General features: G+C 46.6%; 1 protein-coding gene across 4 annotated transcripts in view; it reads right to left on the bottom strand.

The window, feature by feature from the left end:
* Window positions 1-6807: 6807 nt before the first annotated feature.
* Window positions 6808-20505, bottom strand: part of LOC119462755 (uncharacterized) — a 70708-nt gene continuing 57010 nt past the window's right edge. For 2 of the 4 annotated variants that reach the window (XM_049673246.1, XM_037724031.2), the window contains exon 2: window positions 6808-9075. In XM_049673246.1, the coding sequence (XP_049529203.1) occupies window positions 8500-9075 (576 nt within the window). In that variant the 3' untranslated portion in view covers window positions 6808-8499. The remainder of the gene's footprint in view (window positions 9076-20505) is intronic. The other 2 variants (XR_007468514.1, XR_007468515.1) reach the window with 2 other exon arrangements.

The following is a 20505-nucleotide window of genomic DNA, read 5'->3' as shown; positions in this document are numbered from 1 at the left end:
GATTAGCCGTGTTGCTAGGCCCCCGTCACTGTCACATTTGCAATGGTTATCCTATTTTCAATACCTGACCCGATGTAACTAATGTTTGAGGCATGGAAACAGAATATATATATATATAATGTACTATTAGTTGTGCATGTTGGGTCACGAAACAAAATGAAAGCTGCAATCGTACAAACATTTCAAAATTTCAGCACCAGGTTCGGAGGCCCCCAATCTGTAATAAAGCAGATATCAAAATTCTGCAGACGTTTATCTATTTCTAAAGCTAATCGCACCTAATCATATACTACAAGTAATAAAAGCATGTTTGATTTCACCGACCCCTTCGGGGGCCCACTACAATTTAACCAATTCTAGGATTTCTAATACGGTATTATACGCTGTCCACAACACGTCGTTTCATTGCTTGTGAATTCATTATTACAGCCGCCCCACATGACGCGGGACTCCCACGTCTCCCAATTTCAATAAAACGCGCCAAGTCAACAACAAAACGTCGTAATTGCCTGCGCCTACACCCGCCCTTCAATCTCAGGCGTGGGCACAAACCTTATACTCTGGGACGTCGATGCAAGGAACCTTACAGGGCTTGCGGCAAAAATCGAAAGCTCGCGCAGCCAGTTGTGACGCTGAGCTGGCTTTGCATATCGCATTCGGAGATCGCCGCACAGGCCAGTCGCGCATGCAGGCCCCACAATCGTGAAACCTTATCACCGGGCGCACGTACTCCTTACGGGAGGTTACGGCGACGTGAATGTATATACGCTGCATGGCCCAGACAATCCACTGTTGCCAGGCGAGGCAGGAGGACTGTGCCGACCTTTGGACTGCTGCCGCGCCGGCAGTTTCCGTGGCGCACCTCGCAGACGCCGGATTTTTGCCGGGGCCTCTTATCGGCGCCGGTGCACAGACGCATAATTTGCGGGCTCGCGCAGTAGGAGTGTAGTTAAATGCAAATCAGACGCCTTTGCGGGGCGCGTAACGAAGATCGCTGCCAGCGGGTCAATAATGCCCGGTGTAGTACTCAAGATTTACGGCGCAGACGGGCTTTGCGGGACGGTGTTGCGTTAGGTATGAACAGACTGCCTTGAAGTTTACCAGGGAACGGTGCGCGAGTTTTGTGTTAATTTTAATTCGAAAACAACAGCGCCGAAAGAAAATAGAAAAGAAATGCTCACCCTGCTTCTCGGCATTGCGACGTCTTGAGATGCCGACACGCCTGCCTTTCCCCGCCAATGCTTGCTAACGTACTAAATTATAGACATGCAATTACTCGCAGATTTAATTGGCGAATTCAAATTATTTTCAAACACCGCTCAGTCGTTCATGTGACACGTTAATTCAGAAATATAAAGGCAAGCTTTTCAATTCTTCTACACTTTGTTGCCTCAGGGTAAAATCTGCTACTCTTGTCGTTGGCGCTGTGCTTTGGCTATGCTATCCCCAACTCTCGTGTGCAGCTAGCCTGCTGCGAGGTATTACCATCAACATAGGCCAGAGACCGTAGCGTTAACGTAATGGGGACGGTGCGCTACGGCGACGGCAGGCTTTATATTCTTGCAGCATATTGCTTATACTTTTCGTTGTTTTACCACAGAAGCAATTTATCGTTTGGTCTGCCGCACACTTCCGGTATCTTAATGGAACAGAAACTACGTCCCGGTCCGATATAGCGGTGCCCAGTCTCCCCACCTACCGTACTGTATACTACTGTACGCAATACACGGAGTAACAATGAAACGGTAAAATTGTCATCCACCCGAATGTAGCACGAGGCTATAAAGCAAACCCATAGGGGTTTCTCCGAAAAGAACGCTTCGCAGTTGAGGAAAAATTCATCCTGGACCGTGATTCAAACCGGGGACCAACGCCTTTCCGGGGCGGTCGCTCTACCATCTGAGCTAACCAGGAGGTCAGCAGATCGCAGCGCAAGGGCGAAATAATATGAAACTCTTGCGGAATTTGTGAAAATCGTGTGTTGCAGACAAATTAATTCTATTCGTTGAGCTGGATTATTCGTAGAGGCTGACATTTCTTTCCCGATAAATCGAAACACATATTCAAAAAACACAAGAATTCTTAATTAAATTTCTAATTTATTACTCTACAGCATATATTGCGATTCACCAATTGTAGGCGGTCGGTTTGCAAGGCGCATCCACTTAGAATACATTTCCAGAATGGCACCAGTTTGGAGATGTGTGCCATCTCACTGGCCGTAAAAATGCACTGCTGTTCCACTTGCATTCACCAGAAAACGCCCTTTTATCCGCTGAAGCTCAAAAGTAACTGGAACGCCCATGTATTTCGTCCCACACTTTGGGAAACAATATCCCAAAACTGGTGTCATCCTGGAGAATCATGTGAAGCGGATACGTCTTGCAAACTAACCAGCTACAATTCATTCACATGTGCCATAAAGTAACTAACTGAGAAGGTTATTAGTTCATTTTTGTTAATTACTTGAACATGGATTATGGTTTCTTGTGCTAGTAATGTCCACCTGTTCGAATAATCCAACTCAAGGACAAGAAGTATGCTATCTACCACAGGCCATTGTTAAAAATTCCGCAAAACATAACGTGATAACCCCCTGTAGTATAGTACGAGTATGCTGAGTATGCCTCTGCCCTTCATCTCAGGACAGAGGCAAAGTTCGGGCGTTATCTTGGTGATCTTCTTGAGATTGGTCCCTGGTACCCGAGCGTGAAGTTAACACACAGTCATCTCGTCGTGTCAATGGCGTCAATTAGCTTGACTTTATATAGGCACCATACCCTCTTCTTCCCTCGTGCTCGCGCCTTGAAACGACTGAGACACTCATTGACGAACACAGTCGCAAGAATGCGCCAGAACGCTAATATACCTACTTCTCGACTCTTAAACTCATCCTTAGCGATCAGCCTTGAGAACTACTCGTAGCATAGAGTTTCTCACTATATTACTTAGAGGGAAAACTGGCGCTGCTGCGCTGTGGTATTCATGGGAATGCCGGTAGATTGTGACTTCGGATTGGCATCGTTCTCGGAGAGCCAAGAAAGCCTTGAAGACGCGCTTGGCTAGCACCGTTCCGTCTGTCACAATGATTCATTTCCTGCTAAAACAAAACGTAAAAAGCTGCTTTAGCTTTATTATTACACAAAAACATGTTGTTTTTTTTTTAATTTTGAGGACTTACTATTGGATGCACAATTATATGAAACGTAAAAAGTATCAGCTGGCCGCTAAAGTTGGAGGGCAGACGACAAGATTATCGCTTGCTTTGGAACAACTTGTCGTCTGTTCTTGCTTTTCTTCGGTTGATTCTGCATTGTAGGTGAGTAAACTTTATTGATATGTGTAATATAGGTGAATGAAAGCCTTTTATGTAGATTTTACTTTAATAACGCATTATTTCTGTAGCCATATCCACGTTTTAGACGAAGCCTCGTTCAACACCAGCCAACACAAACCTCGCAGACACATATCCCGTCATTCCCATGAGGGCACGGCGCCCTTTAAGAAACTCGCATTGACGGTGGCGCCAGTTTACCCTCTAGGTGTTATAGTGAGAAACTCTATGACTCGTAGGGCTGGAGAAGGGTGGCAGTTTCAGTTTGGACTTCTGAGTTCCAAGCCGTAGGGAGCCACCTGGTTTAACCGTGGCTCAAGGGCTGACTTGACAAAAAAAATGTGTGCCATATGCAGTAAGTCCGCGTTGTACGTCCGTACCCTGCATTATGCCACGCTGGTACCTTTAAATTCTATTTTTATTTTTTCCATTGATAGGAGAAGTCGAATGCACTTTCGGCAAGTTACACAACAGAACCATACCCATAATACAATACTTAATTCTAAGCGCGCCCTAAGAAACTTCGTTAACGCAGCACCTTTATCTTCACCGGATGTACATGTTCCACACGCGCAAGAGGCCGGTGGAAGAAGGGATATTGAACTCGGACATATTACACAAGCTCGTTCCTTGTCAGATCCTTGAATTGATGTTGTTATCGCCCAGAAACTGCAAAAAGTGATATAAGGGACGCTGTAGAGAAGGATTCCGCGTTATTTTTTTGCAGCCGGGTTTGCCTAACGTGCACCTGGAGCGTTTTTGCTTGTAGCATCCAGGAGTCGAACTCGCGACCTCGTCCTCAGCAGCAGAAGGCTACAGCCACTGAGACACCACGACAGTTCCATGTGAAATCCCTATGAGGATATTGCGACCATAGACTTCGCGCTGTTAATAATTTCTTTTGCATCAATGACCAATCCCTCATGCATTTCTGTTAAGCCTTTTCCTTTCTTTTTCACTTTTTCTCCCTGTTGAAGTATGAAGAAGTACACTGTGTCCAAAAAGGTAGCTGTGCAGTGGGCAATTGTGGTATTCAACATTTGAAGCTTTCCTTACGGCATGAAGGACAGGTGTATCCCTACACAAGACGCTGAAAATGTCCACCACATGTCTGCACACGAGTGAAGGATCACTGGAGTTTTCTGTGCAGCGTGTGCTGCCAGTACCTCTTGCACTGTGTGACGATAGTTCTCGTAAGCCCTTCATTTGAGTGAAACCCCGCAGACGTCATCAGACGAACTACATGTCTTGGACAATCATACCGCATGTCAAACTGAAGTGTCAGTCATAATTATCATCATATTTTTCTTTGTTTTCTCCCTGTGCAGTTACTTTTCGGATATCCTGTATTTTGTTTTAATGGTTTCACGTCTACAGCAGGGCCATGTATTGTTATAAACAATGTGCTAAACAAGGGAGACACGTGCGAAATACCAGAAGAAAGCCATTATTTCTTTCTTTACTTCTTTTTTGGCATGTGACCGCATAATTGCCCATTTAGACGCTGGCGCTTGAGCCGAAATAAATTTTCTTCACTCATGTGAATGCTGCGTCGTTTTTCTGCGTGTGCCCTCCTATCTTTCACGCATCATTTATAATTAATACATTCAGACTCCCCCAACTTGCAATCGTATCTTCTACAGTGCCATATTTGTATTTTGTTCTATTTGTATTACCAGCATACGGATAACAAGAACCGCTGTGACGCCAGCCTACGAAACGATTTCAATGGGACAACATAGTGCACCATGCACAATGCACAACAACACAATGCACTATGTCATTCAGATATATATCAGTACAATGGTGGCCCCAATCAGGATGACCGTAGTTAATATTCTTGTGCTTCCTTAGAACCATGTAGTTGGCAAACTCTAGCTTCAACCTTCAGATGCATGGCCGAACACATAGATTACGCGTTGTGTTTCATTAGGCTGTGCCTCATGAGCTTCCATCTAAATACATGGGAGCAGAGAAATAGTCTTGCTGGAAATTCACAGCCGCGAACTTCAGGAGCTTTGTTGAATATATAAGGAGGGAAAGAAAGATTAATAATCTACCGATTATGTGCACTTCACTTTTAATTTAGTCTATAAACTTTTTAGCACATTTTTTACGATCCCCATATTTCAGAACACTCAGGTATCATGTTTACAGCTGTGGAACGTAGCAATAAAAACGCTATGTCGCAATTCCATAAACTGCTCCCGCTGAGACGTGCAAAGGCAGTAAAGCTTGTGTAGCACTCACCGCTCCGTCGTGGGCCACACTGATTTTTAGGGATGATTTCTTAAAACCCTCGTAAACATTATAACATTCCCACTCAAATTGTAAGCGCTTGTATCATATTTGTTCGCTTCAAATGCTTTAACAGGCGCGTGTTACGGAACCGCGACGTCTGTCTCTATTGCAGAGCTATTGGTTTGTAAACATTGTGCTTAATTATTTTTACAGCAAAGTTTTGAAGGGAACGGTTCCACAGGTTCGTGTCCGCGTGTAGAAAAAATATGATCATCAGCATTAGTTTTGGTTCCATGTGCGTGGCGGTTTCCCGCCCGTTGTGCCTTAGCACAGGTGCCAAAACAGATGGTGGATGGCCCATTGTTATACTTTTAGGCACCGCCGATGCCTCTCACAAGTGTCGCGATAGTCAGCGGTGGCACGTCCGGCCAATCGTTGTGCGCCTTTGTCTTGTGACGTAGACATCGCGCTAGCGCTGTTCGGAGCATTTGCCTTGTGGACTCGCTATGGGACGGACGCTCGTGTAGCCACATCTTGCAGGATCCTGACGTCAGGATCCTGATGATACTGCGCAGTGTTCCGCGGCTATGAGCGTTGTGGCTCGTACGCTAGTCTATGACGATGGGGCGGACTTGGCGCAGCTAACGCACTGCTTGGCCATCACGCCGGGCGAAAACAAGACTCCGGTGTCCTTGCTTTTTGACGAACATGCCGAAGACGCTCAATACGTATAGTCAATAATGATAATATATAAGGTCACTATAGCAATATTTACTATAGCAGACCCACCATAGTTACAGCTTTGCTGGCTTCCATCTGCACAGTAGTGGAAGGGCTCAGAATTTTTTTATACTCGTTGATTTTCCGCAATTTTTGTATTCAATTCGAGTCTCTAAATGAAACTTATGCCTGTAATAGTCAGTACAATTTAGTTCGCTATTCTAAATGGCGCTAATTTCATTCATATTCATTCAGCCATTATTTACTTAGAGCATTTATGCATTCTACACGTCCTTGAATAGGGAGATCGGGGTTCAGCCTCGAGGTAGGGCTTCCGCTTAGATTTCCATGTGTTGTCCTTTCTTGTGCTCTCTCGAAAGAAAACCGTGAGCCAATAAACTCTCGGAAGGTGCTTTGGCTGACAAAGATGAACCTTTACTTACCTTATACACGGTGTGAGGCAGCAGCACAGTCAATCCATATTATGTTTTGAACAGTTCTGTTGGAAAGAATCAGGCGTACGTATGATAACCTTTATTTCTTTCAGAAATCGTAGATGCATACTTTTCTTCAAAAATAGAAGTCTTCGTTACATATACGTGAGCCACCTGTACTGGGTGCTTTTTTTTTCTTTTTTTAATCAATTATACTTCGTTCTTCTAAACAGGCTATAATAAGAATAAATATCTCACTATCAATATAACCTTCTGCCTATGCCTTAAACAAGCTTGATCAACATGGACGATCAATGGACGGGCGCTCGAGAAAAATATCATAGCCCACTCCGCATTAACCTTGCTTAACTATGATGCCCTTGGCCTTAGTCGTGTATCTCTTCACTGATAATTTTAAGCTATAATCCATTACACAGCAGTTTCACTAAATTCAATGTTCAAGAATACCTTTGACCACGCGCCGCTTCAAGTCCAGAACCCGACTTTCGTCTACTATTAAAAAAAAGAAAAAGAGAACATTGAGCTACGGGAACATCCGTTGAAGTCAACGGATAAAGGCCGCTTATGGGAGCCGCAGTTACTTACCATTCACAATATCTTAAATACATGCAGAATGAGCCTCTGGCCATTGCTGTTGTTTTACGAAGGCAAGGCTGAGTTACGCCAAATCATCAAACGATAGAAGTGCCAGAAAGGATCAACACAATGGCAGCGCCACTTAATTATTTCGCGCAATGCCGCCTCTTCTTTAGAAAACTAAAATCCATAGCAACGCTCTGCCAATCTTACTCTCACTTGGAGCACTATAAATATAACCTTATTAGTGGCCGCAAACGCCAATGTAAACTCTCGGTGTTCATCTTGTGAACTGTGAGAAGACTTTCTGCTATAGGTCTTAGTTCATGCACAATGCGACGCTTCCGTCAAGTTGCAGTTACGCGGAACCAAGTCCGTGCTCATGCCTCAAGTTGTGGCCAACCGCTGACTCCGCAAGATTGAACGGCGAACTGAAACAGCCGAAACGTTCAAGTTCATCTTTCTCAACGATTCCTCTCCTGTAAGAAGGACAGGGAATGCGCACAGTTGCCTCCCAATTGCTCAGTTTCTGAACCTCTTAGTTTCCAGTCTTGCTGGAATTGACACAAATCCGTCGCTCACAACCATGGTAATGCAGACTACACCCCGGGGCCCACCGATCGGCTAGTAGTTTTCGCTCAGTGAAGCTTTTCAACATAGCAGAGGGGGAATTATTCCAGCCCTTGAGACTGGGTCAGTGGCTCGTCGGCTGCAATGTCATCGTGCGCATGTGAGAACACAATGCGAGAACAGTACGTTTGCACAGCAAGGGCGACAGTCACGTAAGCAACCTCCATGCATTCTTTGCGTCTGCTCCGTTGTCTCAGCTCCACTTCGCTTCACAAATCCACTGCGGGATTTCACAAGCAGGGCACGTTCCATTCGACGAGGCATGGCACAGTTCCTTCCTTTCCTTGCAAAGCACTGCCACCAAGCAGTTGTCTGTCATCGTCTCGCAGAACAGACAACGATTGGGGAACAAAAAAATACTGACGCTCTCCTCCGTCATGGTCAAGTGAAAGCTGACCACTGCGTCGAGCTCACAGGGATGCGCATACGTTTCTCATACGGTGAAATCAGGTTCCCAACACTCGCGGAGGGGGGCAGGGAGGGGGGGGGGGGGGCCTTCAATCACGGAACTCTCGCTGACAGCGGCCGTCCGCTGTCCTGGCCTCACAACGAGAAGAACTTGACGAGGGCCTCGTAGAGCACTTTGGGATGCACTCCCGGCTCGGCCGTGTAACGCACGCCGCGTATGACGCCGTCGTTCTTGTGGAAACCGAACTCGCCCACGATGGCGCCCTCTGGCGTGCGCTCTTCGTAGCGGAACTTGCGTAGGCTTCCGCCGGTGTCCACCGTGTAGCCGAGGCGGTAGCTGCTGCTGATGCCGGCAGGTTCGGTCAGGTTCTGGCCGCTGCCACTGTAGTCCATGAACTCGTCCAACAGGTGGAAGGTGGACGAGGCCGAGCCTTCCAGGGCTCCGCCGGTGTCCGGTGGTTTCGAGGGGGAGGAGGAGCTTGGCGGCCTCGTGGTGGCGCCTGCGCTATTGGTGCTGGTTGTGGTGCTGATGGCGATGACGCTGCTAACGGTGCTGACGACGGCGCGTGAGGCGACGGGCAAAGTCGAGTGCTGCTGCTGCAGCTGCTGCAGGTCCTGCGGGAGCTCCGAGAGCGGCGCCACTCCTACGGGGGCGCAGTCCAGCAGGGCGGCGCTCAGCAGAAGCGCCACCAGCAGCGCGGGCCAGCACGCCTGCGTCATGAACGAAAGCGAACGTGACATGAATTAATGAGTGCCACGATTGGACTAATGTGCCTTGCGGATCGTGCATGCACAACGTGCCTTTAAACAAGTATGTGTAACTCGTCAGAGTAACTTAACATTTAGCTATGAGTCAGTGCCCGTGTTGTCTGAGTCTATTGTCATTCATTCATTTCGCGCTGTTTGATTTCAGCGATGTTAGCCCACCAACACGCCCAACTCGCCGTCTTGCTCCAGGAAACGGGTATCACTTGTGCTAACCGTGACCGCTGGGGGCATTTTATTCCAGGCCATTTTCTCAACTGTCTGGCGTAACGAGTTTCTGTTACGTGCGCACTGTTTGCATGCAGGGTTAATAAAAGAAAAGGAAACAGCATATTCAGGTGGAAAATGTAGAACGTCGAGAAAAGTATGTCGATAGTGAAAGAAGCCATACGTTCTTGTAGACTTAAAATACGTTAGAAAATGCTATCTAGAAGTCCCAACATTCGCATCTTAGAAGTTTACGAGGGTTTCTACGATGATCGCTGTTTGAAAACGGCAGCACCTGGGAACAAAAATCTTTTCACCAAGGTGCTCGAGCTAGTATCTCAATGGCCCTTCGCTCGCTGACACATATTTTGCAGGCGTTAGTGCAATCGAGCTCGCGACTATTGGAGGAGCATGCGGCAGAACGAAGGCGCCGCTCGCGGTTGGAGCGTACTTGCCTGACGTCACGCCATACGGCAACTGAATTGAACTGAACTTTATTTCGTCCTTCTAAAGACACACGCCATCACTCACAAAGTATGAAGGGCCGCGGGATATGTGTCGGAATGTTTACGTTATTTTACTTGATTTTTTAACAGTGACAACGGCGAAGTCCCGCACAGTTTCCAGGCGTGATGCCACTACACTTCCGCGACCATTCACAGGGCGTTTCTGATGTCGTTTCGCGCCTTAGTGCTGCAAATTTGAATGAGATTCGCAAGCTTGTACAGCTTTCTACGCATCAGAAGAAACTTTGCTTTTACGATGTATTTCAGACATCGAAAATACGTTGCACTTCCCTTCATTCAGGCGATCACAATCGCACTCTGCCGAAATCGTCGCGTTTGAGATGATGTCGCGTGTTATGCAGAGAGCAGTGTTTCGCAAGAACGGAGTTCCTGCAAAGCCAATGCTCTTGCGTTGCCTCGGTGTAATGTTTCAAAATTAGACAGCACTTCATGAAAGCAAAACGCCTATGCATCGCCCAAGGACATGTACTTCCAAGATCAATTTATGCCCAGTTCGGCTTGAATTCCACCTCTGAGCCTAGACTCACGCATACTGTATGGGCGCGATGCAAAATATCCAGGAAGAATATATCCAATCAAGATAAAGCAATTAAAGCGAGAAGAATGAATTCATAAAGGCCTATTAGTTCGGGAAACTTCAGTCCAAGTGGTCGCGGTTCTCGATGTTAAATCGTTTTTCTTAGCGATGGTCAAGTTGCCATTCTTATGACCAACCAAACCAAAAAAAATTAACGTTGCTTCGCGAATATATATACGTGCCTGTTTTATCAGCACAATGTTAATTAAAGGAAATGTGCAGAAATCGCGCGAGAATATTTTTCTACGACGCCTCCCCAGGTACGTTTTCTTGAAAAGACCAATCTGAAGAATCGGGCATAAAAATGTTTTTTCTCAGCGAGAACTATAGCAATAAAGGTGATGTGAAACGCCGTCATGGACTTTCTGCAAGTATTTCGGATACTCTGAGTCAGCAATGATGGGTTGTCAATGTTAATCCGGAGCCCTACACTACGGCGTCCCGCAAAACCTACTGTGCATTGAAAAGAACCCGCGAACCTGGTCTTAAGTATACTACACTGAAAAAAATGTACTATCTCCAATGCCGTATCATGCTTAACTTCGTCGTATTTCAGCAACCACTTCCCTGAGACGAAATGCGATCGGGCAATAAAATAATGTTCGAGACTACATTATTTGTCATGTTCACCAGTATTTGTCCTTATGGTGTGGTTCATTTTTAGAACTTGAGTTTCGGGGCCATAAAAGGTGCAGCCGATGGGTAAAAAAGAAATATTAATAGAAAATGGGCTATGGCCGTTTCCAGAATAAGAGCCACGTGGACATTAACGACGAGATTATTACTACAGCGTGTTTTTTGCGCTGTCGAAACAAAACAGAGTTAACGCGTTCCCTTCCCGCCAGGTTACACTCAAGTCGAACTGCAAATGTCATCAAGAGATGTGCAGTGTTCTCCGCGTTGTAGCGTCAGATGCTTCTGCACATATGCCGCGAGTTGACATTGAGCGGGTGATAATAGCGACAAGATAAGACAAACAACAACGATCAAGTACTATTACATATGCAGATGCTTCTTCATTAACGCTATTCACCACCAATGTTTCGATGAGATAACATCTTATTTTAAAAAATTCGTCAGCACAAGGAGCGAGATCCGCCCACATGCAACGTGCGTTTCAAAGCGTAGTCAACCTTGGACCAACAGGATAAAGCGACGCATGCTCCACCTGTCGAAGTCGATGTAATGCCAAAGTGTTAAAAGGGAACGCGCACTCGCGAAGCCGTGTCTCCTTCAGATATTTCCATCTCCTAATGCTTCAATCACGCTCCCCACGGTCACGCGGTCTAATGCGAGCACGCCGCGCATTCATTTTGTTGTTCCGCGAGTGACGGGCGCCGGCAGTTACGAAACTCGTCCCTGTGACGCGTTCAAAATGCGCACACGGTCAAAAGCCGTTGCCGGCACGACCCGAGGCGTCGTTTCGCTCGCCGCAATCGATTGCACTTCGCGACTCCCTCATAGTTATTGCTCGGTCTCGGCACCAGCGTTGTACCATTCACAGCTTTTCTTTTTTTTTTCCTTTTTTTTTGCATGTGCCCCCTTTTGTGCTTTTCCTAGCTATTCAGCTTACATCGCTTCGCGCTTCCAAATTCCTTTTGTGGTTTCGGCACGTACAACTCCCTAATTAAACTGTTTTTTAAGTTGTTCCGGTTTGTTTTTATTTTCATTTGCAGGATCCGAAACTACCTGAGCGAGCATGATTCCATGTTATTTATATGTTCAATCGGAGGTGAGAAGGAGGAGTGTTCCTTGCCGCAGGCGGACCTATAGCCTTGCAAAAGTTGCCGGCAATTGCTCCACCCGATCCACACTAATCAAGCGCGGTATAACGTCTGAAGCCCGGTCACGTTCCATGTGGAAACGCAACAGCGTCTGGTAACGTTAGGAAATGTTATAATGGCGATGATGGATTTGAACCGGCGGGCAACAAACTACGCGCCATCCATTCCACATCGATCGACACGGCTCACCATTGACATTCTAGCTCTGTATGACAAAGGAGTTTTAGGAGAAACGGAATCGCCTCTCACCTAAACACCCTGTTACCTACACGCTTAATGGCAGAAACTTGGCCTCCCTTCAGATATATACGGAGCGCTCTGCAAAAAAAGAAAACAGAAAGCAAGCGCAAAACAGCGCGAAAATAATCGTCGTGTCCGAAAGCGCGCGGCCGACTCAAGGCCGCAAAACGCGGGCATAGATTTATTCGCACTGGAGCTTTTTTTTTTTTTTTTCTACCTTAGGGCAAACCGCGCACGTTTCAATCGAACAGCCACGAGCCAGACGGCAGTTTGGGAGGCCGCACTGACGATCGGCTCGGCATGTCACGCCGTTTTATGTTTCATTTTTTTATGCTTCTTTTTTTCGTGGCTCGATTCCAATTGCTCTGGCACCGGCACAACGCGCGCCCCGGCGTGCGAACGGGGACCTTCCGCAGGTAGGCAAAATGACATCCGTGCTACCTTGAGCTCCCGAAAGAACGTTCCAGAATGCGTAGCAAATTGACGGGCAGAGCTACGTGCCCCGTCTCTCCAACAAAGGCGAGCCACCGCTTTCCTGGGCGGTATCGCACGTCGTCGGACTGGTTACTGCGCCAAAATGCGCTTATGTTTGAGCCGCCTGATACGCGCATATGTATTACGAACGGGATGTTACATTTTTTTTTTCGTCGGTGGGATTGTTCACTAATGAAGGTGCCAGTAAAGCCAGGGTCACGCTCCGCGCACTCTTCACCGGCTTGCCCCTCCTCAACCCCACTCCCCGCCTTACTTGCCTGCCTGCCTTGAGCTTTCTTTGGTTTGTTTCCTTGAAGAAGATTGTAAACTGGGCAAGTTGTTTGTTATTCACGTAAAAAGGGTAGTGTCAGAACCTACACAGGACGAAATAAAGGCCGCAGAATGACCTAAAAGACTACTACTTTTCACATAACGAATTCCTTCCTGACTCTATTGTGTTATATCGTCGTGAGTGGAGTGGCTGGTGCCTTCATCTGCAGGATTCCCACCTCTCTATCAAAAGAAACAAGCAGGCAATGCATGGTGAGGCCTAGTATACATGTATCTGTTCCTTTCACGTGTGCAGCCGGCCCTCGCAATTTGACAAAATGTTTTTGTATGCTCAGCAGGCGACGCCTCTCAAAGCGACCTCCTTTCATAACTTCGGACTATGCGTCATCGGCAGCAATGTCCAGATATAAGCGCATATGCTGCGTTAGCAAGCATCGACTAATGCCCATGCACTAACAGCATCTGTTCACTTTTTATTATCATCGTCATTAGCTTATTTCATGTATGGACTGAAGAACGATCACCTCTTGCAGTGATCGCAAATTGCCCCTGTATCATGTCAGCCGACATATGCCGACATATGCCTGCAATATGCCTAATCTCATTACACCATCGATTATTCCCTACCGCTTTCGCGTGGGTTTCCCCTCACTTCGTACCCATTCTGTTACTATAGACTGTCCATGATGGTATTGCGCCTCGTATTACACTGACGGAAGATTACTAAAGAGGCTGCCATTCATCCGCATTTCGCACGCACAACCTGCGTAACACCACTTATTCCAACTAATTATAAGGCTTGCGTTGGGATAAGTTGGAATAGCAGCGATGTCAATCGGTGCCGCATTGTATTAGGGGACAGCACGAAAGAACGCTTCTAACTTATTTATGCCACGATGAAACGTGCGGGAAATTCGACGCACTAGAAAATGCCCACGCTCACGAAACCATGCGCGGAACATAAAAAAGCGATAAAGGGTGTGAAACGAAGAATGGCTGATTGTCTAACGTGAGTCGTTCCTCTTAGTGTAAACTACAGAATCTGCTACACACGCATTTGTTCTCTAAGCGTGGCTGCATTTTTCCTGTCATTAAACGTTATACGCCAACCATCTATCCGTTCTATGGTGGGTCTAAAGTTTCTTCTGAAGTCCCATTCACGTCCTTCAAGTTGCAGAACCACCGGTTAGTACTCATGCGTTGAGCAACTGTTCAGTTGTGCTGGTATTCCCCGCTAAAGCAATGTCGATTCTGGTACGAGCGATTGAAACCGTGACGGTCACATAATTAGGCCAGCCGAGGCTGTCAAGGCGTGCGGCAGAAACCAGTTCAAGGTTAGCTAAGCGATAATTTGCACAATCTTCAAATGAAACCCTCAGGGGAAGTCCCCGAGTGGGGGCGGTTTACCACAAGAGGGCATTTAATATTCGCCATGCGCTCGGTAACGATAATCGCCCTTCCTCCGAAGCATTGCTTGCCCCGGGGCCTTCCCCAGTGTCCGAGTGCAACTGATATTTCCTGGTGGGATTCTCACCGCATTTAATTACCGCGCCACCGATGTTGAAGGTCACTGCGCCAGTGACAACTGTTCGGACATTGGTGTGCCAATGTTATACGAAGCCAGCCGAAAAGCAGCGTGGAACTTTCCGGTCCACGCTGGAGCTTGGGACAACAAGACACGAAGACACCAACGATCTGTGCGTCCTCTTTGATCTTGTCTCGGCGTTCCAGCACTCTAGATTCCCAGTGATGACATGTCCACTAGCCCAACAATCCATCCTGCTGCTCGTCCCGTACCGGAAGTTAAAAACGTTAGGATGGACCAAAAAAAAGGACAAGAACGCACACAAGCCTGCAAATACCTATAATGCTGCCGTTCCTGAGAAGCGAACCTGATCTGTACTAGAGCACTGCAGGGGCTCGGGCTTACCCGAAAGCCCGGGCCCGGCCCGGCCCGTGGGCCGGGCCGGGCGGGGTAAAGCAGTTTTTTCACGGGCTCGGGCACGGCGTGTGCTTTTTGACCCGGGCCTGGGCCGGGCTCCGTTTTCTTGACGCGGGCCCGGGCCGGACTCGGGCTTTCTGGTGGTGTGCATGTAACGTGCAGCTAGTTATTCTCGGGCCTCTCAACTCTGAAAAACATGTATTTTTCGGTCTCGGGCCGGGTTCGGGCCAGTTTCGAGCCGGGCTCGGGCCGGGCTCGGGCCTAAGGTAAAGGGGTGGTGGGCCGGGCCGGGCGGGTAACGTAGAGTATTTCCCGGGTCTCGCCATAAATGTTTTGATCGGGCTCGGGCGGGCCGCCCAACGTAAAAACGGGCCCGGGCCGGGCTCGGGCTGAAAAAATCGGTCCGTGCAGTGCTCTACTCTGTACATAAACGTGTAGTTAAGTTTAATGGATTTCTTAAGTAGCAAAGAGGTCAGAATTAATCAGTGGCAAACATATCACAGCTGCTGCTTTGAACCAGGACCGCAACAGCAGACGACCGCACGTCGTCTGCTGAGGGCGCTTATGCCTAAAAGAAACAGCGTCTAATAATGCAGCAAACGTCACAAACAAAAGCAAACATAAAACAACATGGTATAGTCAAGAAGGAGATAGACAAAATTTTCTGTTTTAAGAGCTCATGGGGTTTTGAGTACCAAAACCACCCTCTTGTTATGAGGCATGCAGTATAGTGAATTTTGACCAATCGGGGTTCTTAACGTGCACCTAAATCTATTAATACACCAATGTACTAATAGACTTAGTTTTTTTTTTGCCGCCCCCACCGTAATGCTGCCGCTATATGGCCGGTATCGAAAGCGAGACCTCGAAAAGGATGTCTCTTGCATGTACGGCATCTATCGGAGCCTGTATAACCTTCGATGCAGGCTTACGTTTAGACCGCGCTTCACTACGAACGTTGTAAAAAAAAAGTCAGCATGCATGGTAAGGGAAGCATTTATTCGCTTTATCTACAGTTCTACAACAGTTGAAAGAGTTGCAGCATGTGATGTACATTCCGGCGGGAGAGAGATGTGAAACGCTTACGTGGCGCTGACATTTTAGTGAACGCTAAGGGCGGTAGCGTGGTCAAAATTCCTCCGGAGAACCCCACTGAGGCACCACTCGTACACAAGTCTTGAACGCAGCAACCCGTAACTAATCATTACCATCAAAACATCCGCAGTTGACACTTTGTAAGAGCAACGTAGCCGCAACTGCCGTGGTAATCGTGTCGACCATGCACCGAGTCTCGCTGTATACCTCCCGTCCGCGAGGCAAATTTTTTTCGTGCGTAGACGCGATTCACTCGGCAATTGAGGTCCACTCGCCGCACGCGCGGCTGAGTCGAACACAGGAGTTCCCACGCAGGTGCCCTACTGACCACTGCCGCTGCACTCCCGAGACCTCTGTAATCCGTTGGCTGACTGGACCACTAACTTGCGAGAACAGCCACAATGCCGCGATCGCAGCGATTCACGCACTCTCGTTTTCGCTTAATCTTGCACTCACGCACGCATATGAACACACTCGGGATCTTTGCTTCTGGTGTTATTCGTTTATTTTGTTATTTTGTTCCATCTTACATATTCTTCTGCCCTCCTACTAAGGCCTTTCTCTCCCCCATCCGTTGCAGAGTATCATGTAAGCGAGCGCCGGCAAACCCCTCTGCTCTTAAATAAACACGTCTATCTTGCCCTTTATCTCTTTTTCTTTCGTCGTAAAAAAGCTTATATACATATTTATCATCTCCAACATCACGGGTACTCAAGCACACGTGGGGACTTGGAAACGAAGAGACGGACAATGGCAAAGTGTTCGCAAGAAAGAAGTCCTATAGTTCAGTTTGCGGGGTCGATGGCATTCAAATTCGTAATTTCCCCTCTTCAGGCAACTTTCATTACTTAGTCTTTGCGACTGCATAGGCACGCGAAAATGCGAGCAGTCCTCAGTAATTATTTGGCCCAGCGTTACCGTCCTGGCGTTACCGTCTACCCTTCAAGGGACCCTGAAACACTTTTCTAACTAATCATAACATGACCTCACTAATAACGGACGTCGCCTCACGAATCTGCAGCCTCAACAGTGTGTCGACTTCTGCTACAGGGGCAGTTATCGCACCCATGTGCGGCTTTCTCTGTCCTTCCGTCTCCACTTGCGTGCTGGAAGCAGCACAGGGTAAAGGACAAGGGGACAGGGCCCCGCTCCATATATATATATATATATATATATATATATATATATATATATATATATTATTCATGGGTTTTTTTTTCTTGTCTTCAGGAATGTGCGGCGCTCTCTCGACGCACGCGAGATGAACACTCGAGCATCTGGACAGCTACGTCACTTACAGAGACCAATCAGCGCACGTGGTTGTCTGATCGTCTCGCCGACGAGGGTGCTCGTCGTGTAACCCAGTGGAATCTACGCTATGCAACGCGCCGATGACATCATTCTGCATCATTCTGCATCAAGAACAGGTATTGCAGTTATGTAAACTACATCCGTTAAATCATATAAATAGGAAAATTTTACATGTGAATTTAAGCATACGAGAAATCATTAGATTGTTTTCGAGGGCTTACAAAAGTTCTACCCACAAGTTAGTGGTATATATTTCAGAGGGGTGTACAATACATAAAATTTGTCCGCTTAGAATGTATTATTAGGTGGAGGTTACATAATTGCGATCTCGCTTTTCTTTACTGAGGTACAGAGTTATAAACGTGATCTTTTTTTATAATTTCACGAATTTATGTTAAAACATTTGCTGAGTAAGTAAAGCTCTGCTTGCTATAATCATTAGATTTTAAGCTTTTCCTTTAAATGCAACAAACTAAGTCAAACTCGAGGTAGCTGATGCTGAAAAAAAAAACGATTTATCCGCTCCTATGTAATATCCATGTCATCAATCAGGTAACCTAGAAATCTGCGGTGTACAATCAACCTCTCTATATAGCTTTCACAGGTTATGAAAAGGCATTTGATTCAGTAGAGGTACCAGCCGTCATAGAGGCATTGCCTGATCAAGGAGTACAAGAGGCATACGTGAATATCTTGGCAAATATCTACAAGGATTCCACAGCTACCTTGGTTCTCCACAAGAAAAGTAGAAAGTTCCCTATCAAGAAAGGGGTCAGGCAAGGAGACACAATCTCTCCAATGCTATTCACTGCATGCTTAGAAGAAGTATTCAAGCACTTAGACTGGGAAGGCTTAGGAGTGAGGATCAACGGCGAATATCTCAGCAACCTTCGGTTTGCAGATGGCATTGTCCTGTTTAGCCACAATGGAAACGAAACGACTTACAACAAATAATTCGAGACCCTAACCGAGAAAGTGTAAGAGTGACGTTGAAGATTAATATGCAGAAGACAAAGATAAAGTTCAAAAACCTCGCAACGAAACAAGAATTCAGGATCGTCAGTAAGCCTCTAGAGTATGTAAAGGAGTACGTTTATCTAAGTCAATTACTCACAGGGGGCCCTGATATGAGAAGGAAATTTACAGAAGAATAAAATTGGGTTGGAGTGCATACGGTAGGCATTACCAAATCCTGACTGGGAGCTTACCACTGTCGTTGAAAAGAAAAGTCTACAATCATTGCATTCTACCGGTGCTAACATATGGGGCAGAAACGTGGAGGTTAACAAAGAATCTCGAGAACAAGTTAAAGACCGCATCAAGAGCGATGGAATGAAAAATGTTAGGCCTAACGTTGAGGGACAGGGAGAGAGCGGTGTGGATCATAGAACAAACGGAGATAGCCGATATTCTAGTTGACATTAAGCGGAAAAAACGGAGCTAGGCAGGCCATGTAATGCGTAGGATGGATAACCGGTGGACCATTAGAGTTACAGATTGGATACCAAGAGAAGGGAAGCGCAGTCGAGGATGGCAGATAACTAGGTGGGGTGATGAAGTTGTGCAAGTTGGAATCAGCTAGCGCAAGACAGGGGTAATTGGAGATCAAAGGGAGAGGCCTTCGTCCTGCAGTGGACATAAATATGGGCTGATGATGATGATGATTATGATGATTTATTTAGAAAAGTACTCCCGAGCTGAAGCTTTCTCTTAACGCTTTTGCACTGCCAATAGCGCACGCGGGGATTACTTAGCACGTGTAATCGTTCCAATTTGCTCACTCAGTGTAACATGTTTCGAGATTTTTCTAGGAGCTACCTGTTCGATTAATTCATCATGCTACAGTTCTTTCAAGGTACGGATAGGGCTCGCCACATAAGAAACGCAAAGGATTATCAGACGGGAGACAAGCGTAAGGGAGAAAGACGCGAACAAAAATTTCCCGGTGGAATGTCACACTCTCCGCAGCTACAAATACGGAGAGTATAAGAAGACAAGCCACTACGCCCGGATCGCACGCTTGGAATTATTTATGCAGTCGTATCGTGTATGTCGTCACAGTGGAACATTCGGCATTACGCCCTTTCGTTCACGGCCCCTTTGCATCGCTGAACGAGGAGACATCGAAGAAATGCAAATGGCTTCGTAATGTTGCCGTAATCGCTCCTCAATATTCATGTCCCCTTTGCAACACGATAGGAGACCGGAGCTGTCTTTCTGAATAAACATTTACCTCCACCTGTTTTGATAAGTCTCTGACGAACCGAAGCTTCTGTCGGCTGCTCTCTTATTGTATTGCGTCACTATTTGTGTTGAGCTTTTAGTACGAGCTTATTGACTTTTTTTTCCACTGATGCATGCTCTATAAATTCAGCTTTTCTCTGTAACAAGTATTTTCGCACTTAAAAATTCTACGACACAAGTGTTCTCCAGTGGTCTTGTACGTGACCACTTTATTACGTCTCCACCCGCTACGGTAGCTATAGCGATGATGGCGTTGCTCTGCCTGAGATCGAGGCCGCATGTTCTACGCCGGCCGCGGTGGCCGTATTTCGACGGGAGCGATACTCTGGTGTACGAAGATTTAAGTGCACGTTAAAGAACACCAGGTGGTGAAAATTAATCTGGAGTCACTGGAGTGCCTCATAGTTCTCGCACCTAGAACCCCAGAACTTAGTTTGTTTAAAAAGTCTTGATTGTTTTATTCGCGCCGACCCTACAATTGCAGTGGTCGATACAGTTGTATCGGTCGCTATTGCTTCATATACAGGGTGTTTCAGCGAACTCTTCCAAAAATTCTTAAGGGTTGCCTGTGGCAGATCGCACAGTTCATGAGCTGGTCTACTCGAAGAGGCGGACATTACTTGCACAAGAAATTGAAATGCATAATCAAATTCACTAATTAAGTTTTTAAATAATTACCTGATG

This window comes from Dermacentor silvarum, chromosome 8 (genome assembly GCF_013339745.2).
Source record: "Dermacentor silvarum isolate Dsil-2018 chromosome 8, BIME_Dsil_1.4, whole genome shotgun sequence".
NCBI lineage: Eukaryota > Metazoa > Arthropoda > Arachnida > Ixodida > Ixodidae > Dermacentor > Dermacentor silvarum.
The sequence above is the reverse complement of the archived record's forward strand: the minus strand, read 5'-3'. Positions and strand labels throughout refer to the sequence as shown.